Below are 17,754 nucleotides of genomic sequence, written 5' to 3' on the forward strand. Positions count from 1 at the left end.
TGTTAAGTTTATCTAGAAAATTTTCACTTCAGTTGTCCTTCTCAGCTCCTGAATTTATTTTTTTTAAGATTTTATTTATGTATTTGAGAGAGAGACAGAGGGAGCACAAGCAGGGGGAGGGGCAGAGGGAGAGAGACACGGAGAGTCCCCACTGAGTGGGGAGCCCAGTGCTAGGCTCAGTCCCATGACCCTGAGATCATGACCTGAGCCAAAGTCAGACACTTAACTGACTGAGCCACCCAGGTGTCCCATAGTTTCTGAATTTAAATCTGGGGGGTTTTAATAAATAATTTATATCTCTTTATAGGTGTTCTCTATATGGTAAGGTATTCTCATACTTTTCTTCAATTCTTTTAAACATGGTTTTCTTTGATTCCTTAAACATATTTAGAATGGCTGATTAAAGTCTTTGTCTAGTAAATCTAATATGGGACTTCTTCAGGGACCATTCATATTTTTTTTTTAAGATTTTATTTATTTATTTGACAGAGAGAGGTCACAAGTAGACAGAGAGGCAGGCAGAGAGAGGGAAGCAGGCTCCCTGCTGAGCAGAGAGCCAGATGCGGGACTTGATCCCAGGACACTGAGATCATGACCCGAGCCGAAGGCAGCGGCTTAACCCACTGAGCCACCCAGGCACCCCGGGACCATTCATATTAATGCTTTATTTCTTGTGTATGGGCCATACTTTCCTGTTACTCTGAATATCTCAAAATTATTCATCAAAAACTGGGCATTTTAGTAATATAATGTAATAAATGGAAATCAGCTCCTCCTTCCCAATGTTTGTTGCTGTTAATCTTTGTTTACTTAGTGACTTTTGTGGACTAATTCTATAAAGTCTTGTTATATGTGGCCACTAAAGTTTTTGTTCAGTTAGCTTAGTGGTCAGCTTATGATTGGACAAGCATTCTAAATGCCTTAAACCAATTTGTCTTTAATCATTTGCCAGATCATTTGCTGCATATATTTTGCATCATTTCCTGCATATGCATGTTGTCAGTGTTCTAGCAATTTACAACCCTGACTTAACCTCTACTCTCTGTTTGTGCAGGTTTTAGGATCAGCCAAAGATGAGAGACTAGGGCATTCTAAGATCTTTCCTGGACATGTGCTCTTCCTTGCACATGCACATGACCTCCTAGATCTCCAGGAATATATGAAAGCTTCTCAGAGTCCCCCTATGAACATGTCATTCCCACTTTTTTCCTTTACAGGTTTTGGCCAGACTCTTGTTTGCCCCAACTACTGTCACTGCCTCCAGCAACAGCAATGTTAAACAATTGCCAATGGTTGTTTTCAACAAACACCCTCAGGATAGGGATTCTCCCACTAAGCAAGCTCTGGTTCAGCTCAAATGACTATTCCTGTGAATGGGGTTGTTAGGGAGCTGCCAGACAGATCCAATAGTGGCAGTTGTCTGAGAATACATATTGAGAAGCTCTAGTCTTTTTCTTACAGTAGCTACTAGGCACTAGTTTTCCCAGCTACCATGGTTGCAATGCTGCTGGTTTTCAAATCTACTACAGAGCTAGAAAGAAGGGGATGGTAATAGGGCAAATGAAAATACTGCAAAGCTCTCTGTTATTAAGATTCATTAATTTCTCTTGAGTAAATACTCCTTGGTTTGTGCAAAACTTTTGTTAATTTCAAGTTCTGAAAAAGTTTATTTCAACAGTTTTCTTTTAATAGTTTTTTTTTAAAGATTTTATTTATTTATTTGACAGAGAGAGATCACAAGTAGGCAGAGAGAGAGAGAGAGAGAGAGAGAAGCAGGCTCCCTGCTGAGCAGAGAGCCCGATGAGGGGCTTGATCCCAGGACCCTGAGATCATGACCTGAGCTGAAGGCAGAGGCTTAACCCACTGAGCCACCCAGTCGCCCCTATTTCAACAGTTTTTGCCTGTGTTCCTCTTGGTGTTATCAAGGAATAGATTTTCACAGGTCCTTTTCTTGCAGTTCTCAAAGTTCTATCTCTGCAACTGACATTTTTTATCTAAGTACTGGATTTTACTTGCCTATTAAATGTGATTTGGGGGCTTTGGTCCAGTATTCATCAAGTCATAGTCAATTTTGACTGTTGAATTCCATCATGAATCAGTGAGTACCAGGTGTGAGGCAGGTACTGTGATGGATGACTGGGGAAAAACAGGAAAGTTTAAACAATGATTCCTGCCCTCTGAGAGCTTACAGAGCAGTTGAAAAGATGAAACATAATTGTTTAAGCCTTTACATATGATACAAGGAAACAGAGATCAACGTAAGGCTTAAAGACAACACTGTCAATAGAACTCTGTCCAAGGATAGAAATATTCTGCACTGATCAATGTGGTAGCCAACAGCCACATGTACCTTGGGCACTGGGCACCTGAAATATAACTACAATGACTGAGGAACTGGATTTTTAATTTTATTTAATTTTAATTAATTCAAACTCAACCACACGCAGCTACTGTGTTGGACATCACAGCTCTAAGACTATGATTTTCTTGATCAGCCTAGTGTGAGAGTGGGTGGGAAGCCTACAGCTCTTCTCCTCTGGCTCCGAGGGGTGGACTGGAGCTGTGGGCTACAATGTGTTCTGGTATGTAACTGTGCCTGGTGCACTGTGGATTTTGTAGTGATACTGTTGAAACAGGTTGTGCCTGAGCCACCTGGAGGAGGTAAGCTTTAGTTTCCCCTGTTGTGGGCAAACTTAAACCCCAGTCTCTAGGTCAGGCACAACCTGACAAAGGCATTGATAACAAGGGGTTGTGGAAGCTGCAAAAGAATCAACCTTCCTTCTTAACCCAATGGTCAATGCAGGATTCACTGTTTTTCTCCACAGCCACAAAACAAGCTCACACTAGTGTCCATCTCCTTCCACTCTTTCCAGTAGGGTCTCTTTGCACCCACGGTGATGCTGCAAGCACAGGCTTCTGTCTGGGGCCCATTCTGGCAATTCTCCTTGGGGTCCTAGAACCTCACTGCTGGGTCAATGCTGAGGTGGGACTGAGGTTCCCCTCTTGCCTGCAGAGTGAACTGCACTTCCTTCCCCACCCCACTCCTTTCAGAGCTGGGAGCATTTGAGAGAGAGAAGCAGAAAGGGTTCATGTGAGATTCCCCCATGACCCCTAGGGCTCCCCAAACCACCACCGGGGGACCACCCAAGGATAAGGGTCTCCAAGCCACCCCCTAATTCAGAACGAGATTTCCGCAAAAACCTCCCCCAGGCTAAGGCAGGAGTGGAGCTATGGACAGTGCCCCCAGAGGAGGAGAGAAGAAGTGCAGGCATGAGGAAGTCTGGGGAACCACAATAGGTGGAGTGGAAGGTGGCTAGCAAATCACCTGTCTGCAATTTGAATGATAAATTCTCTCTGTAAAGTTAAGGGTTATTCAGAGTTGGGAGATTCAAGCCAATGTGGAATGTCTGGCCAGACGACTTGGAGCAAGGACCCCACCTCCCTCAGCTTAAGTTTCCTCATTTCTAACAGGGAACTGACTCTTAACCCACCCCATAGGGATGCTGCGAAGTTAAGTCCGACGTACTTATGCAGGCCTGCCATAATATCATATCTCACCACAGCCCACCTTCACCCTGATGGCCCATCTCAGAGAACTAGCCTCAACAGCACCAAGAAAGTCACTTAGAGCTAACTGACTGACCACAGTCACAGATGAGCAGGAAAGGAGTCTGAGCCTCTGCCAGGGGTCCTGGGAGGTCTGGGGCTGGAATGGAATTGCCTCTGAATGGGAAAGGAGCAACACTCAGCCTTCTGTCCTCTCTGCCCTGGGTCGCTTGGCACATTAAGGAAAGTGTCAGGCCTTGCTGACCTCCAACCTCTTCCTCTCTCATGATTCATAAATAGGAGGTACCAGGGTTTCTGGCTTGGGAGCCTGGCTCACCCACCCAAAAAGCCAGAAGAACTCACAACTTCTTCTCTTCAGTCTATGGGACCCCTCTGTTGCCCTTCATATTCCCAAATTACTTACGAGCACATCTCCCTCCTCTATGGATTCCATCTGTCTGTCCATCCCTCCCACCTTTTCTCCATCCCTGCTCCTCTTCTGTTCTTCCCTTGGAGTCTAGCATCCTGCATTCACAGAGGACTCCCAAGGCTGGAGGGTTGGCAGGACATGTGTGTGTATGTCTCTGTCCACATGGGCACAAAATGGGCTTCATGCTCAGGTGACCCATGGTAACTGTGCTCCTGCCTGGACCTGGTGCTTTATGTGGGGCGCCCAGAGGCCTCCCATTGGCAGCCCCTCTATCCCGCCATCCCTCCCTCAGGGAAGTGGAGTCACCACTGCACTTCATGGGCAGCTGGGGGCCCCATATCAGTCTCTTTACCACCTCTCCCCCTCTCCTCAGGCCCCATGCCCAGCCCTGAGGTTTGGAGAGCCTAGTAAGTGCCCTATCAACATGTTAATCAAATTACTTAGGAGCTAAAATTGACGCTGTTCATTAATTATACAAGATTATGCTAATTGCGCATGCAAATGCATGCAGGGGAACAGAAGGTGTTCAGGCGCATGGTGGGCCATTAGCATAGAGGATGGGGTGCGGGTGCATTGGCATGCTAATGTATGCGCCCCAGCTATTTATAGTCCCCCAGCCCATCTGCACTGCAGCCACCTCTGCCCCAAGTAGGGATCATGGTGGGGAGGCCAGGTCCAGGTCTGGCAGGTGGCTATGGTCCTGGGGACACTCGGTGTTGGCTGCTGCCCCAGGCCAAGATCAGGAAGTAGCATATACCACCCCCATCTGGGCCACCCCAACCTGGGCCTGGATTATCACACCAACCCCCTCACTTACCATCCCTAGGTGCCCACTTCCCTGGAGGCAAAACACTTCCCAATGACATAGGCAATAAGGCACCCTCTGCTGACTCCCCATCACTCACAGGTTCCATAATCCCGCAGGATTTGATGCCAAACCCCCAGACCATGGTCCACACCCATCCTGCTCCACCTTGTCAGGTACCACGGGGAAAAGTGTGCCATGCATGCCCCCAGTCCTTGGGCGGGGCTGTTTATTCCCTTTGCAGGAAGGGCCCTTGCCTCTTCCTCCTCTTTCAGGGAAAATGCCCCTGGTCTTTCAAGACCCCAGATGCCCAAGATGAAATGCGACCTGCAGGAGCCCGCCCAGCTCTACCAGGCACAGTGGCCGGGGCACTTACACTGGGCAAGTTCTGTCCACCACTCTGTGGTATTGACTGGGCTTCAGGTTTCTCTCTTTCCTGCTGGATTGTAGTTTCCTTAAGACCTTGTTCACCTCTAGATTGCACTGCCTGACTTATGTAAGGTGGTTAATACATCTTTTTCAGTGGGCGTGTTGAATGAATGAGGGCATGAAAGTCCAGCCTTCTAGAAATTTCTCTGCCCTTGAGCTGGGGTCAGGGAGCAGACGGGGAGGGACAACAGGGCACAGACCCTGCCTCGGGAAGATGTTCTGTTTCTTCGGAGGTTCATGGGCTCAAAGGCAAGCCCTTTGGAGTCAAAATGAGCAGAGGATTCCCCTGGCCCCCATTCCCCATCCCAGGCTGTAATGCCAGCTGTGGACTTAGAAATAAATATCCAGGTTTATTCTACGCTTTGTTCCCAATCTGCTTTCTCTCCCAAGGTATTCGCAGGACACTTGTTTGGAAGATGCTGCCCCAGCCCGTGTATCCGTTCACATCACTTCCTCTTTCTTGATCCGTACTGTCCCATAGAGTCAGTAGCCATGAGGCACATGTGACTCTCTCAGTTTAAATTAAAATGAAACAATGGGGCACCTGGCTGGCTCTCAGTGGCGCATGGGACTTTTGATCTCGGGGTTGTGAGTTCAAGTCCCACGTTGGGTGTAGAGATAATGCAAAAATAAAATCTTTAAAAAAAAAAAAAAAGCAAAGTAAATTAAAATGAAACCAAATTGGAAACAGTTTCTCAGTCACACTGGTCACATGTCAGGTGCTCAGTAGCTACATGTGGCCGGTGGATATCATTTTGGGAAAAGCTCTGTCGGACCACGCTTGTGATCTACACGTTCCTTCCCCCACTCTGGACAGTCCTGTGGTTGTGAGCATACTTGGGCTCCATCCTGCTCTTTCATTTACTAACAGCTTTGTCTCTGGAAGTGGGAACGTGATTCCTGCTCTAAGGGAGTCTCCCGTGGGACGTCGGGAGGGCAAACATGGTGCAAAACTGTGTGACCTGGTATCTTAGGATGAGATTCCGAGAAGCAGAGCTGAGGATGAGATTCTGAGAAGCAGAGCTGGAGATGGGGGCGCTCGTGAAAGGGGTTTATTGGAGGAGAGCTCTGGGAGGAAAAAGAGGGAAACAGCAGCCACAGGAGCAGCTTAGCAAGGAGACAGTCTCTGCTGGAGTCTGGCACCAGCCTGAGCCCTTGGGAAGTTCTGGAATATGAAAAGCACAGGGAGTTGGTCCCCCATGTGATGTCAGTCTGCCTTTGGCTGGGGGCTGCTGGCGAGGAGCTTATGCTTCTGGCTGAGGATAACTTGAGGGGAGTTGGGGGAGCTGTGAGCCCTTTAACAGCCAAGGCTCACAGCGTTCAGGGGGTGGGGGAATCCAGCAGGCATCCCCCACCATGGTGCCTGGACACCGCTTTCCACCCCCTGAGAACCCAGAGTTTGCGGATGGACTTCCATCACTCACCTCCATGTGTTCCTTCATGGAGTGTCTTCTGAGGAAAGCACAGTGCTGGGGGGCTCTCCTTACGAGGGGAGGGGTGACACCCCTGAGAAGTTACAATATACATCAGATGTTTGCACCGGAGTCACATTCAACCCAACATTTGCTTCCTTGCTAGGGATTATTCCATTGACAGGAAAGGTTCATTTCCATTTCATCTCGCGTTGTTTGTACAGGGAGGAATAAGAAGCCTCTATAGGAACGACGAGGAAGGCGAAGCTACGTTCAGGACGCGGTAAGGGCAGGTGTGCGAGCGAACTGTTCTTACCTTTCACTGAAATCATAGGCGCCCGAGGCATGATGCTTAACTACCACCCTTGAATTGCCTTATTAGCTGGATGACCACAGCTCTTCCTCTGGTCTTGTATTAAACTTTTAATAATGGGAATGTTGAACATCTAGGCCAGAAGAGAATAATGAGCCACCAGTACCCTTCACTGAATTTCAACTCTTGGCTTGTCTTGTGCAACTGGTCTTTAATCCTGGACACCTGCTCAGACTGAGAGCAGCGGTCATAACAGCCAGAGTCCTCCAATTAGGAGCAAGGAGTCCTGAGTCTCTTTTGCAACCTTGCTGCATTTGTGACCTTGAGGAAATGGCCACGAAATGGCTAAACATGTCCCGGTACAGCCTGCCTCTCGGGGCTCCTTTTGAATCAGGCTTGCTTGCCAGCCCCAGGGTTGGGGCAGGGTTGGACTTCGAGAGCCCCAATTAGAGGGAATTTTCCATGACTCCTGTCAGTATCCGGGGTTCACAGAATCCCAAGCTGGTATCCAGACTTTGGCCTTTACGTGACTTTGTAGTTTATTCTTGCTTACCCTTGGTTTCCTTATCTGTAGAGTGGGGATGATCGCCAGTCTCCACCACCTCAGGGTTATGAGAGGATTAGACAAGGTAATGCCAACAGTGAGCTCAGCAGAGTTCCAGGCTCTTGCTAAGTGCTTGAGAGATTAGGCCTGGATCACTTTTTACTTCTGCGTGTGTGTAGTTTTGTATTTTCTTTGTAACTCATGCTTGTATTTTTAGTATTTTTCTTACAGTAATTCTAATGACCTAACGGCAGTTCCCCGGACTTCACTTCTCTCTTGCTCCTCTTCCTGTGAGGCCCAGCTGAGGAGTCACGCCCTCTTAGAGCCTCATGGTCACTGTGGGTCTGGGTCTGGGCACAAGTCCTTCACTGACCCAGAGAGCATCCTAAAATGCTCACTCTCCTTGGGGATACTTAGGTCAGCCAGGGCTGTGCACTTGACCAGGGTCCTGGGATCGACCCCCACATCAGGCTCTCTGCTCACAGGGAACGTGCTTCTCCCTCTCTCCCTGCCTGTGCTCTCACTGTCTCTGTCTCTCTCAAATAAATAAATAAAACCTTAAAAGAAAAAGTTGCCAAGGTAGCTACAAAGCTAGTTAATGTCTATAGAATGATACAATTACAAACTTCAGGGCAAATTTCTCTACCAAATAGAAATTATTTACTTCTCCCAATAAAAATCATTTGCATCGTATCATTTTCCTGCAAATTAGCACCACCTTTACAGAATCTAGACCCAATCAATAGCAAATACAAGTCAAAGTTATGTTCCCCTAGAGAATTAGACAAGACTTAGGTGGCTTTGGGAACATAATACTCTCGAGCAGCACTGTCCAATATAAATACGCAAGCCACAAGTATAATTTTAAATTTTCACTAGTAGCCACGTTTTAAAAACAAGAAAAGGAATTGGTAGCATTAATTGTGACAATATATTTTATTTAATTCAATATATCTAAAATATTATTTCAACATGTAACCAATACAACAATGTTCCTAGTCAGCTATTTTACATTCTGTGGGTTTTTTTTTTTTTCTAAGTAAGTCATTGGAATTCGGTGTGTATTTTATATTCACATCTCAATTCAAACCGCACTGCAAGGGCTCAATGCCACACGGGGCTAGTGGCTGACGTATTGGATAGTGTAGCTCTAAGAGGCATCAGAATCTCAAATTTAGGAGGCATCAGAATCACCTGGAAGCCTCATGAAAACACAGATGGCTGGGCCCCACTGGAAGCGTTTCAGCTGGGTCAGGGGTAGGGCCTGAAATTCTGCATTTCTAGCAAGTTCCCAGGTGCTCCCATGGCTGCTGAGCCAGGAGGCACACTTTGAAAACCACTGTTCCAGGATGACTCGGAAGGGACTCCTGCTCATTATTGTGCCTTATTTTCCTCTTGTGGGTAATTTTTCTTAACACCCCTGAGGCTGATGCGGATTCAGGGGGTACACCGCGGTAGCAGCGGGGGCCCTGGGGACTGTTGGCATTGGCTCATCCCCATCTGGCTGGAGCAGCCTCATGGCCCATCAGTGGGCAGTGACTAAGACCAGCCGCTCTACCATCGCTGGTGTTGACCAAGTGCAGCTCTGAGCTAGAAGTTCAGGGGGAAAGACTGACCCTCGACACCGCCAGGGAGGGCCCAAGTCTCGTGTGGCTAATTCTTCCTCAACACCCCTGTGCACCAGGCAGAGATGTCCTGGGGCAGGTCTGCAAAGATGGAGGCACAGGCCGGACCCCGGGGCTCTTAGGGAGGGGCACTTCCTGAAGTCTAGAATGGCCAGAAAAGGCCGGTCAGACAGGGAGTGGGAACTGGTGTAGACCCAGAATAAATACCACCTGTGACTTATTTCTGGAAGTGAGTGATACTGGAAAGAGAAAGGATGGGAAGACCTGCTGAGGAAAGGTTGAGGGGGCTCCCGGGAGGCTGGTGGGGGGACAAGCCACCGTAGGAAACAGCAGTGAGGCCCTGGGAGGTCAGAAATAGAGGATGTCCCAGAGGCTGTCCCCGGAAGGCGCCTCAGGAGATCAGCTGCTACTCTCCTGGTTTTCCTGGTAGCTGGAGATGGAGGTTAGAGATGTTACAAAGCGAGTCAGCACGAGGGCCAAAGCCCACAGCTAAGGCCCTATCTCAGGAACCCTTCCTCTGGACCCTGGAGGTTTGGGAGTGGGGTTGGGTGCGGTGGGCATGTGTGTGGATGTAAGGGAAGTATGTATCACCTTTGGGACACTCCCACGCTTGCATCATCAGTGATATCCAAGGGCTGGCATGAATGCCCCTGAGGACAGGGACTGTTCCTCTCCTGATGTCTGCCCTCCTCCTTCTAGCACCTTGTAAAGAACTGAGCCCATGAACGTGGAATTTAAGCGAAGTGGTCTGCACCACGTGTGATGGGGGGTGTCTACATTTTATGTCATGTATATGCGGGGCACACATAAAACGGTAACTGTAGACACGGGTGACACCATGAGGTGTCTCGCATGGATATTGGAAACCAGTACTGTGGCAGATTATGAGAGATAAATGGACTCTCTGTACTGAACAGGCATGTTGTTGGGGAGCACTCGAGGTGACTGCACTTTGGGGTGACCTTATGGGTATGCAGGGCATCTACACTGGGCTGGCTACTGTTTGGGGGCATGTAAGCTGTCTGCACTACATTGTATCCAGTAGGGGTCAGTGTGGAGGGTCTACATGGTGGGTGTGCCCTGTTTGGGGTCATATGAGTTAACCACATCTCAGAATCCTCCTCTGTAAGGGTGTATAGAAGGTCTACACTACGTAAGAGTATTTTGGGGGGTGGGTGTTTGCTGTGGATGGAAATGTGTGTGGATGTAGCGTCCCTAGAAAAAGGAAAACAAAGTGGGTTCCCAGAAGCATATTCACTCCGTGGGGGGATATGACGGGCGGTCAGGTGTCAGCATTGTGGACAAGAGGCCGGGTCTGGGCAGAGGGGCATCTCAAGGAAAATGACTGGTTCTGACTCCCATTGAGGGGCTGTCCTTTTGGACACCCCAGCCAGCCCTTGGGGACCTCCTCTTTGGGAACTTGCTTTTAAAACCAGTGACAAATCTTCCTCTGAATGTGAAGTTCATGCTTGTGGGCTTTGGAGGCCACTTTAGGGATTTAAATTTGATATTCAGATTTGGGGTTCAAAACTAGGGGGTGGGGGCACCTGGGTGGCTCAGTGGGTTAAAGCCTCTGCTTTTGGCTTGGGTCATGATCGCGGGGTCCTGGGATCGAGCCCTGCATGGGGCTCTCTGCTCAGCGGGGAGTCTGCTTCCTCTTCTCTCTCTGCCTGCCTCTGCCTACTTGTGATCTCTGTCTGTCAAATAAATAAATAAAAACCCTTAAAAAAAAAAAAAAACTAGGGGGTGGTGGTAAAATGAGGACATGCACTGGCAGAGCTCATGGAATGGCCCAGGAGGCAGGCCACATGCTGGGACCCCAGCCCCTGCAGACGTTTGTCCTGCATGCCGCAGTTTGTAAAGGGCATCTCCCCGGATGCTTGTGGGGTCCCGTGGGCGCAGGGGCAGAGAGTGATAGTATTTTGAGCTCACTAAGAGCACAGATCCGGAGTATTACGCTTGGTTACCTCCCTGGTGGCGGGCAAGGCTGAGCCCCGCCCCCCTCCCCCCAGCCAACTGCAAGGACCAGAGGACCAAGTTCTCATGTGCTTATCTAAAAACCAGTCTCATCACTGCACATACTGTGCTTTTTTCCAATTACCATATGTGAAAAGAAGGTATTCCTTGTGCATCTGTCCAGTGTGTCTGACGGGTACACCGTGTGTGTGTGATGGGCATTGGCTCTGTCTGATGAGGTTATTGCTGTGTGTATAACGGGGTGTACAGTATGTGCATGGGAGATCTGTTTGGGCAGGATGTGCCGTGGCAGGGAGCCTGCTATGTGTGAACGAGATCTGTGCGCAAGAGGGCTGTGTTGGGGTGTGGGGCGGGGGGCCGGTGGAATCTGCTGAGAAGGAGGAAGGGCGATCTACTCGCTATTTGTGATGACTGGACGGCATTTGCCATGACTGTATTTTGGGTAATCATATACAACATAAAGGGGTATATTAATAGATATACTCTTTCTGTGCATATACTGTATGAGATGGGCATACGCTGCACATATGGGTATAGACTCTGTGTGGGGGTAGTATACCATATGGGTACGATGACTATAGCCTCTATGTGGACTATGTATTGTGTATGCTCTGTGAAGGGTATACACAGTGCGTGATGGCTGTATTTTGTGAGTGATCATATATAAGGCATATACAGTATATAGGATGGATGTATTATTACGAGTATACACTGTGTGGGAGATAGTATACTCGGGAGGAGGGGTATGCTGTGTGATGTGGGTGCACAGCACGTGTGATGCACACATAGTATGCCACATGGTGTGGGATAGTTGTTGGGAAGGGCCTCCCTGGTGTGTATCAGGCATCCTGTGTAGAGACAGCCGGTGGTGGGAATAGGGGGTGTGCGCCTGGTGTGAGCAGGCAGAGGGGAGTCACGCTGCTGGGAAGGGGCATGGAGGCAAGCCGTTAGATCTTCATCCGTTTCCAGACCCCCTACCCTAGCCCTTGAACTCTTCAACCACACCGTTTCAGGTTCTTCCTCAAGTTCTTCCTCAAGTGCAACCAGAACTGCCTAAAGAATGCAGGGAATCCCCGAGACATGCGCCGCTTCCAGGTGGGTCTGGGAGAGGGGTCCCCTTGCAAACCCAGCCCTTCCTGATGGGGTGGGTGGGGAAGGCTGTGGTCCTGCCACCCCGGGAAAGCCCCTGGGCAGCTCTCTGCCCAGCCCTGTGCTTTAGGGCCCGGTGCCTGCTGGGGGTGGGGCAGTTCCATCTCAGCTTATGCTGGCTGCCAAGGGAGGCTTCATTAGAGTCCCACTTAAGGAGATGCTAATTGTGACATTTTTACATGATTAACGACCCAGCTAATTTGCATAGCATGAAGCAGAGAGCAGCTGCCCTTAGTACATCCCCAACCTGCACACCCCTCTCAGGGAAGGGTGGGAGGGAGAGAAGGAGGCAGTCCCAGTTTCCTCCCAAGGGCGGGGGCTCCTGCTGATGGTTTCTCAGGCTGAGGCTGCCTCCCCTCACTCTCACTCCCACTAGCCTAAGACACATTCCTGCCTTGGAGCCTTGGGGATACAGCGCAGGACACATGTATGCCCCCAAAACAGTAGCCATTCTGCCCAAGGAGCCAGCGATTTTTTCAGGACTCTGGATTTTTCTAGTTCCTGGGGATCACTTCCCCTGGGCAGCCCTAGATAGTGCATCTGGGCTGTCACTTGACCTAGCTGCCCGTCCCCCCCCAACCCCCTTGTATCAGTTCAGCCCCTGGGGGAATCTTTTTCCCACGCCCATGATTCTGAGCTCCTACTGCCACCCTGGCCAAGTTCTTCAGAATTGCCCACAATAGTTCCCTGCAGGGGGCCCCTGAGGGCCTAAGCCAGGCGGGCTTCTGCTCTCCTTGCAGGTGGTGGTGTCCACGACAGTGAGCGTGGATGGACACGTGCTGGCCGTGTCCGACAATATGTTTGTGCACAACAACTCCAAGCATGGTCGCAGGGCGCGCCGGCTGGACCCCTCTGAAGGTCAGGACCCCCGGCCCCTGGGCCCAGCTAGCCCCCTGTCCCAACCTTGGTGCAGGCCCCTGACCTGTCTCTTCTCCTGCCTGCCAGCTGCCACCCCCTGTATCAAGGCCATCAGCCCCGGGGAGGGCTGGACCACAGGAGGCGCCACCGTCATTGTCATCGGGGACAATTTCTTCGACGGATTGCAGGTCGTGTTCGGGAACGTGCTCGTGTGGAGCGAGGTGGGCCACCCCCGCCAGTCTCCCTTGGGGCCTCACGGCTGGGCCCTCCCCTCGCCCCGGGCTGGAACCCGCAGGCCTCCCCTCTCCCCTCGCAGCTCATCACGCCCCACGCCATACGGGTACAGACGCCCCCGCGGCACATTCCCGGGGTGGTGGAGGTGACCCTGTCCTACAAGTCCAAGCAATTTTGCAAGGGAGCCCCCGGCCGTTTTGTCTACACAGGTAAGGAGTCAGGCGGGGGACAGGGGGTGGGGGCGTAGAGGCCTAGGGTTGCTGGAAGGAGCCCCACCCGGTGCCCCAGAGCCTGGGTCTCTGAGTTAGCCAGTATCTCAAGTTCGCCCCTGGATCCCTTGACCTCTCCTCCTTCGCTGAGCTTCTCTGTTTCTCTCTTCAGCCTGACTCCTCAATCCCCTCCCAGGCTCGGAGTCTCAGCCCTGCCGGGACTTTCTCCTTGCCTATGGTCCTCCTCGCCAGGGCACTCTTCACTCTTCACCCTCACAAGCCCCCCCACACCACACACACACACTCCCCAGGGTCTAGAATATCTCCTGGCGGCACATCTGTTTCAAAGATTCTCCAAAATGGGCTCGATGCTCCCTAATCTACCCTCGGTCTCTTGGTTCCCCAAGCCACCCCAGTCTTCCCTCTGTGTGGGCATAAACAGGTGAGCGTGCACACACACACACACACACACACACACACAACCCTTGCAGAAAGCCAGGGCGAGAAGTTAACAGAGACCGGAGTATAGAATACCCCATCCCCTCTCTGTCTGACCACTGGCCAAGACCCTCTCCACCTTCCTTCTCCTGCCCTGCTCCAGCCACCCACTTGTCCCCATCCTACTCTCCACAGATAATCTCCTAGCCCTTCCCCGCACCGCACCAGACACTCGGTAGCGATCCTAACTTACTGGTAGGGGGTTGCAGTCTAAGGGGGTGGGGGTGGGGTGGCTGGAGCTGGGAACAAAGTGTGAGGTAAGTGAAGTTACAGGTGGAGGGGAGGGAAGGACCTCTAGGAGGCAGTGTGGGCTTAACTGGGCTAAGCTGAGACTGCAGTGATGAATACGGAGATAGAGCTGGGAAAGGAAAGGCAGTCCTGGAGAAGGAATGGCAAATGCAAAGACCTGGGAATGAGTGCTTTCCCTCTCCGGGGAAACAGAAGGAAATTCACTAAATCTGGAGTTGGTCGTGAAGAAAATGGGTAGGGCTTTGAGGCTTGGTGAGTTGGTCCAGACCCGGCTGGAGGAGGAGGTCATGGGGGTGCCTAGTCAGGAGTCTGCCCCCTGGACCGCAGAGCCCTGGATGTAGGCCAGAGTCCCTCCCCCGGGGCCCACGCACACTTCTAACGACCAGATGCTGCTGGGAGGCCACCTGATTGGTGATAAATGGAGACCGTTGGAGTTTTTAACTTTTGTAATTAATACGTTACTCCTGATCATGCAGACAGAAAGCTCTCCCTCCAGTCCTGCCCCTAGGAGTATAGAAACTAATACATCTATATGGTTGCCCTTTTTTCGAACCACAGATGGGATGGTATAGTGCTTGTGTGTTAATGCCAAGCACCTGGCACAGGGCCCAGCTTAGTAAATATTTGTTGAATCAATGAGCAAAGAAAGGAACAGAGGACACTCAGCAAACCGAACCTCGCTGACCCGTGTGTGCCGAGAGTTTTGGGCTGGGCTGGTTGAAGGGGGTCTGTAGCGAGGCTCCCAGATTGGTTGCTGGCGGGTTTGGCCCTGCAGCGGGCGCTGGGAGGGGGTCCTCCAAACGCCGCCCTTCTCCCCAGCCCTGAATGAGCCCACCATTGACTATGGATTCCAGAGGCTACAGAAAGCCATCCCCAGACACCCCGGAGATCCCGAGAGGCTGCCCAAGGTACCCAGAGGGGTGTGGGGACAGGGATGAGGGTGACCTGTGGCCCTGGGGGGGGGGCGCGGGTGAGGGGGCCAAGGGGACCCCGGGCCCCTCGGCCGCCCCCCGGGGCTGGCCCTCCGTCCCGCTGTCTCCTCCCCCGCCCCCAGGAAGTGCTGTTGAAGCGGGCGGCGGACTTGGCGGAGGCCCTGTACGGAGTGCCCAGCAGCAACCAGGTATGGCGCCTCCGCCTGCCTCCTCGCGCCGCCAGGCCGGGGACTGTCCCCATCCCGGCGCCTGCGGCTGCCCAGGCCGTGCCCCGCTCTTGTCTTCGCAGGAGCTCCTCCTGAAGCGCGCGGCCGACGTGGCCGAGGCTCTGTACAGCACCCCACGCGCGCCTGCGCCGCTCGGACCCCTGGCCCCGAGCCACCCTCACCCCGCCGTCGTGGGCATCAACGCCTTTAGCAGCCCGCTGGCCATTGCCGTCGGGGACGCCACGCCAGGCCCGGAGCCGGGTGCGTCCGCTGCCCCCGCGCGCGGCTCTCCATCCCGCGCCCGCCCGCGCTGCGCGCCTGACCACCCTCTCCCGCAGGCTACGCGCGCAGCTGCGGCAGCGCGTCTCCGCGCGGGTTCGCACCCAGCCCCGGCTCGCAGCAGAGCAGCTACGGCAGCGGCCTCGGCGCGGGCCTTGGCGGCTACGGGACACCGGGCGTGGCCGGCCTAGGCGTGCCCGGGTCCCCTAGCTTCCTCAATGGCTCCACGGCCACCTCGCCCTTCGCCAGTGAGTGTCCCCGGCCCGGAGAGCTGCATGGGGCTTGGCCCTGCCTCCTCCCAGCCCCGGGCGGGTGGGGGGCTTCCGGCGACTCTCTCTCCACGGTCGTGTGACCCGTCTCTGCTGTTGGAGGCCTGTCCCTCAACCCCACCCCTCGGCACGATCCCGGACCTTGGGGCCGGGGCAGTTCTCGCACCTTTAGTCTCTCTGCCGATTTCAGCTGCACACCTAGTTTCTAGCCCTCTTCTCCTCCTGAAAGGGGCTTTAACGGGGCGCCGGGGTATCCGGATGAAACCTGGCGGACCGCCACCTTTCCGTCTTACGCCAGGACTTTGGGGGGAGGCTGGCGCCCCCTGCCGGAGGCCCTAGGGAACTAATGGCTCAGACCAAATGGGCTTCTACCTGTCTCGGGGAAAAACGGGTCTGGTGGGAAGGAAGACGTGGCTCCCTGCAGTCAGCTCGGGAAGAGCAAAGGAAGTCCGTGTGGTCAGACAGCTGGATTCAGGGTTTGAAAGCCCAAGTCAGGAGCTGTCATTCAGCAAGTTACTTTATCTCTTTCAGCTTCAGTTTCCTGTCTGTAAAATGAGATCAGTGCCCCCTGCCTAGGGTTGTTCTCAGATCTGAATGCGCCACTGTGCGTGAAATGCCCAGACTTAGAAAGGGTGCATGATTTCACATCCTGGGTACTGCTCTTTCTGGCTGTGGGCTTGAGCCTGACTCTCTCGTAGTGGCCAGGCCTGGTGGCCTGGGCTCAGCTTCTAGGACCCATATGCCCATGTTTACACAGGCCATGAACCTCTGCTAAACCCCTGTGTCTCCCAGCCCTCCGCTCAGGCCATACTCCTCTTCTTCCACTTCCTTCAGGTTGGAACAGCATTCTTAAAGACTCTGGGTGCCCCTTGAATTCTAAACTGGTGGGGTCTGGACTACCAACCCCTCTCTTGCATCACACAGTGCAGTCAGAAGTGAGGAACATACTGCCCCAGGGGTCAGAAGCCACCCCATTTGGGATCTCCCTGTTCAGCAGAGGATCAAGAATTCTTGAGCCCTGCTTCCAGCATCAGTTGGGAACACCCTGCACTTGCCTAAGTGTCAGTCCCATCTCATAACCAGGTCCCCACCCATTCCCTGTGTTCTTCTCATTGAGTTGGCCAGGAGATGCCTGAAATGACATCTGTTTACTTGGGCCTCCCCTTGGTTTTCTGCTTTGGCTACCAGCAACTCCCAGTTGGACCCACAAATCCCAGTACTACCCAAGCTACGTGGCTGTGAGCTCCCAGCCTTGAGAGATACAGTACATTTTCTGACATTCGTCTCCAGCCCTCCTCAGAGCTGCATGGACTTCATCCATTAGCCGTGAGCACTGTCTTTAGGAGTGGGTGCTCCATGAGGCTGAGAACATTTATTTGGAACAGGGGTAGCTGTTGAAGGCATCACTTTATCCAAGGGTAATTGAGGGTGGTGTGCTCTGATGCCAAAGGCAGCCTTCTCGAGCCATTGGTTTCTTTCAGAAATCCCCCACCTCATGCCAGCTGCTTGGACAGCACTCAAATCACAGCCTTATTTGTATTCAGAAGAGAGAGACAGGGAAAAGGGTTTCGATGAGAATGTAGAAAGGAGGATCCAGAGGGGCCCAAAGCCCTAGGAGAGGAGGCCACAGGAAGGAGGGGCAGCCAGAGCCTGGTTGCAGGAGGCTCCCTGGCTATTCTCAGAGGAGCGGTGAACAGCCCTAGGTGTCCAGGAGGTCTCAAATAGGAAGATACAAGGATGTGGATCTCTGTTTTTGTTTAAACTTGACTGGCTGGAGGAGGGAGATACAG

The 17,754-nt window shown here is 52.2% G+C and overlaps 1 protein-coding gene across 1 annotated transcript in view; it reads left to right on the forward strand.

The window, feature by feature from the left end:
• EBF4 (EBF family member 4) overlaps positions 1-17,754 on the forward strand; it is a gene marked incomplete at its 5' end in the record, with an annotated part of 57,053 nt that overhangs the window by 35,998 nt on the left and 3,301 nt on the right. Inside the window, 7 exons of the mRNA XM_080812980.1 lie at positions 12,095-12,176; positions 12,971-13,309; positions 13,405-13,531; positions 15,098-15,186; positions 15,333-15,398; positions 15,500-15,677; positions 15,755-15,943. Of these exons, the coding sequence (XP_080669106.1) occupies positions 12,095-12,176; positions 12,971-13,309; positions 13,405-13,531; positions 15,098-15,186; positions 15,333-15,398; positions 15,500-15,677; positions 15,755-15,943 (1,070 nt within the window). The remainder of the gene's footprint in view (positions 1-12,094; positions 12,177-12,970; positions 13,310-13,404; positions 13,532-15,097; positions 15,187-15,332; positions 15,399-15,499; positions 15,678-15,754; positions 15,944-17,754) is intronic.

Source organism: Martes martes (genome assembly GCF_963455335.1).
Source record: "Martes martes genome assembly, chromosome: 9".
In the NCBI taxonomy this organism is placed as follows: Eukaryota; Metazoa; Chordata; class Mammalia; order Carnivora; family Mustelidae; genus Martes; species Martes martes.